Source organism: Chiloscyllium plagiosum, unplaced genomic scaffold (genome assembly GCF_037043375.1).
Source record: "Chiloscyllium plagiosum isolate Xiang-an unplaced genomic scaffold, Cpla_swu_hap1 HiC_scaffold_15, whole genome shotgun sequence".
Classification (NCBI taxonomy): domain Eukaryota; kingdom Metazoa; phylum Chordata; class Chondrichthyes; order Orectolobiformes; family Hemiscylliidae; genus Chiloscyllium; species Chiloscyllium plagiosum.
The window spans coordinates 41,146,522-41,150,924 of NW_028270153.1; the positions used below are offsets into that span (position 1 = coordinate 41,146,522).

Here is a 4,403-nt window from a genome sequence, read left to right on the forward strand (position 1 = left end):
TCTATCTGTTCAATCTTCAAACTCACTAGTGTTAGTGACCAAAAGCATACCAATCACTCGGTTCAAATGATTACAGACACAGTCGATATCATTGACTAATTGACTTACCAATTTATCTTGCATGGAGAGATTGCTGCAATCACATTACAAGTTATATGTAATGATTTTGTTCTTCTGAGCAGTAATGATACATCAATAAGTTACACATGCATTCTCCTTGGAAGCTGCAAATTGATCGAACTCATACTCAACAAAATACAGTAATCTAGTCCAATAAGAGCAGAAGCAAACTCCCAGTATGAATGGATTCATGGTTAAAAAGACTTTTGTAAGTGAGTTGGCACCTCATGTTCTTGATGTGGTCAGTTGGTTGGTCTTGCATGAGGCCCAACATTTTAAATCCATTGAGCCACAGATAATGAACCAGATTCTGAACTCAGCATAGGATGAGCAGAAACCTGCATTTGACAACTGTGTGTCAAAAATATATTAAGATAGGCACTAATAAAACAATAGGAAATTCTGGAGAAAGTTCTTTTCCAGAAGAGTAGATAGAAGGTGGAACATAGCTGAGGTAAATGTCATAGATTTGTTTAAGGAGATGGTAGAAAAGTACATGAAAGGCAAGGTAATAGTAAGAAGTAACAACAGAGATTGTGTAGGGAAGTTCTCCTCCTCTATCTACAAGAATCTCAGTGAGTCTCTCTCTCACTGCAACCACCAGGTCATCTCCTCTGCTTTGAAGCGCTTACTCTATGCTACTTTCTCCCCACCCCCACCCCCACCCCCACCTCATTTATCTCTCCACCCTGCAGGCTTCCTGCCTCTATTCCTGATGAAGGGCTTTTGCCCGAAACATTGATTTTCCTTCTCCTTGGATGCTGCCTGACCTACTGTGTTTTTCCAGCACCACTCGTATCCAAACTCAGGTTTCCAGCATCCGCAGTCCTCGTTTTTACCCATTGTGTAGGTGATGTTCATTTGGAGTAGAAACATTAGCATGGACCAGTGGGCTGAAGCATCTGTTTCTGTAATGTAGATTCTGTCTCATCAGTTACTGCACCATTTTCATCTTCAATGTACCTAGAAACATAACATTCCCCAACAGGGTTGAGTTGGATCTGACTATACATATCTTCACTAATAACTCCTCCATTAAGTTACACTGCTAGCATGTATAATACTAGAATTTGTTATATGCAATGAATACTGATGTTACTCGTTATATAATAACGACAAGGAGGAAAGATTGTAAGTTAGAGACACAGACAGCTATTATGGGGATAGCAGAATCATCCCGAGAAGCTTCTGTGCAAAATATTGTGGGTAGCAGTTATAATCTAAAATTGCATGTTGATTTCAATGTTGAGTCTCAAACGCTGCAGTGCTGATCAAAAGAGGTAATGCTGTTCCTTGAGTTGTATTTATTTAGAACTGTATGAGAGCATGAAGTGAGAAGTAAGAAAGAGAGCAGGGCTATGTATTGAAGTTGACTTGGCCAACTTTCAGCCCTCAAGCCAAATTCTGGCTCACCATGCCTCATTGTTTGAAAAACAAAGAAGTGGAAGTGGAAGTGGCAAATCTGCAGGGAGCTGCTGCTCCAGTCACAGCACATTTCTCTCTTTTGTTTGCCTCTGAGAGACTTTCCAGTGAGGCAACAACACCGAATGCAGGAAAGAAACAGACTATAATTGGGCTAGCAGCAGGCAGTGGGATTCTATGTGATGTAGGCTGTGTCCACCCTTGGCTGCCTACTCTCTTGCTTCCCACCCCCCCCCCCAAACCACCCACTTGACCATGCACTGTCTCTCACTTTCCCATGCAGGCACTGGCAACCTGTAGGTGCATAAGGCTCAAACTGACAGAACACATTGCAAAGGCCACAGGACACAAAGCCACAGCAGTAGTGTCAGCCGCTAGGGACAGGTGAAGTCTCAGGCAAGGTGCATTGAGGTAGTGTATCCTGTTGCCTTCACAGCCATCCTGAACCACTCCTCAGCAACAGAATGTCAAAACCTTGTGGCCCTAGTTGGGGAGTGAGTGAATCTTTTCGTGCGAGTGTGAGAGTCTGTATGTACTGACTATGTGTATGTAAGAGTGAATAAGTGTTTGGGATGGAGGATGGGAGTCTGTGAGAGTGTGTACCATGAGCACATGTGCGTCATTTGAGAACGGCAAAACTGGAAGTAAGCCAGATATACAAACATCCTCCCTGCCACCAACCGAATTCATTCCTGCTCATTGACCAACCAGGTCGTACCCTCTACTTGTCTTCACCTATTCCCACTTCACCACCCTGCCGTTGCCACCCCCTTTATCTGCAGCTCCCCCTACGCCCAAACCCAGTCCTGAGGAAGGGTTACATCTGAAACATTGACTTCTCCACCTCCTGATGTTGCCTGGCTTGCTGTATCCTTCCAGCCTCCTCCCTGTCTACTCTGGTTCCTCTGCTTGGCACATTTTATTGATTACTCTTTTTAAAAATGATCAAATCATTTCCTTTGACACTGATTTTTAAATCAATTCATATTTGACATTGTGCTGAACCTTAGCAATCCAAAATCTCCTCATTGGCCCCTTGAATGAGAAAATAAAAGTAATAGGATCCCTCATCCAAAACAGTTGGACAACCCTGTACTAAGAGGACAACCATCTAGGAACTCAGAGTTATGCTTGCAGGCTGAGTGGAGGTGATTCACAATGCAGCAGCTTATTCTGTGTTTCCTGCATTGGAAGAGACTGTGCTATAAGTGGCAAGCAAAATATTCTAAACTAAAAGAAAAATTAATGTCTTTTCACTGGGAAATAGCTTTTCAATTTCTGGACAGCTGAAAGGGAGAAGCAAAAGGGATAGTGCTGCATCCTGTCTATTTTCAAGGAAAGGTTCTGTGTGAAAGGCAAGGGATGTTAAGAGTGGTTGTGGGAGTGCAGCAGGCTCTTGTGGAGGAAATTATTCTTTTAAAAGGCTGAAAAATGTGTTTGGTGGTGGCATCATTCTGGAGGTCGTGAAAATGGAGAGGATGATCCATCACTAATGGAGGCTCAAGAAGTTAAAAGTAAATACAAGGGGAACCTTACCATTAAACACCCGAAATGATTGCGGATGCTGGAAATCAGAAACAAAACAGAAGTTGCTAGAAAAGCTCAACAGGTTTGACAGCATCTGTGTGGAACCTCATCATCATTCCATGAGAGAGGGGAAGGGTTGAGAGCAGAGGTGTGGGATATAGAACGTGCATGGTCAAGGGCACTATCAATCACAGTGAGGAGGATGTGAAACTAGGAAGGAGTGGATTCACATACTGACACATATATTTGGACAAATCATCATTGCTGACTGGATCACTGACTATAGTAAATACAAATTGGAACTGCTAGTGAATTGAAATAAATGTTAGGCTGCTGGTTGTATTTTCAGTATTTATATTGTTGATATTTTGTCTTACTATTCAGTGATGTAGAAGAACAGACTAATGGCTTTGCACAGCGATCAATCCATGGTGAAGAAAGAGACTGTACGAATTCATGAATGTGGGATCCTTGGAGATGCCTGGAGGAAATACGTAGACAGAAAAAATATAGTTCTGCAGTTTCTTGGAAACAACTTAAACACGGACATCTTGAAGCACTACGAAACAAGACTGGAACTATTGAAAAAATGTTCTTATTATGTAGATGTAATGCCAAAGCACTTGACATTAGGAGATCAGAACCTATTTCAACCTAATGTACTATATCAGTTAATTGATCCGTGTAAATTTCTAAGGATGAAAAAAATCGGGACAACTCAGGTCAAAATCCAGCTTTTGCTGCTCAGAGAATATCTTAGTGAGCTGAAATATGGACGTGAAGAGTTGAAAGTCATTGCTAAGATATCAGATGTGACATTGTTTCTTTTACATTGGAACACTACTTGTTCGAGACTTGGACAGCTCTTCAATACGCTAAAAAATTTCATATCAGTTCTTGTACCTGGCAAACTTTATGTAAAGCATCACTTAATGAGTGATGCAAAGTCGAACAAAATTCCTCAACTCAGAGTGGTTCTGCGAACCAAGATGCCTGTATTGTTTGATCGGAAAGAATCAACTGTTTATCACAATTCAGTGGAGTTGAAATGGTTGGTTCTTGGGGAAGAGGCAGATCATGAGCAATACGAACTCAAATACAAACTCTTGGAACCCCATTATTGCACTGAGAAGAATCATTTTGGAGTGATTTCTGTTGAGTCGGACAGTGTTGAGATTGGAAATCTGCTGCCTGACAGTTCATATGAATTTACAATCAGCCGAGTGGAGAATTATACACTTGTTTACTCAGTGTGGTGTGACATCATGATCCTAAAAACAAAAGCATCAAATCACCTGCAATATGCGTGCAATAAAATACACAGTTTCACGTAG

At 41.6% G+C, this 4,403-nt stretch overlaps 1 protein-coding gene across 1 annotated transcript; it reads left to right on the forward strand.

Moving 5' to 3' along the window:
- Positions 1 to 3,473: 3,473 nt before the first annotated feature.
- On the forward strand, positions 3,474 to 4,403 carry LOC122559956 (fibronectin type III domain-containing protein 11-like). Its single transcript, XM_043710065.2, has one exon. The coding sequence runs from the start codon at positions 3,474 to 3,476 to the stop codon at positions 4,401 to 4,403; it is 930 nt and encodes a 309-aa protein (XP_043566000.2).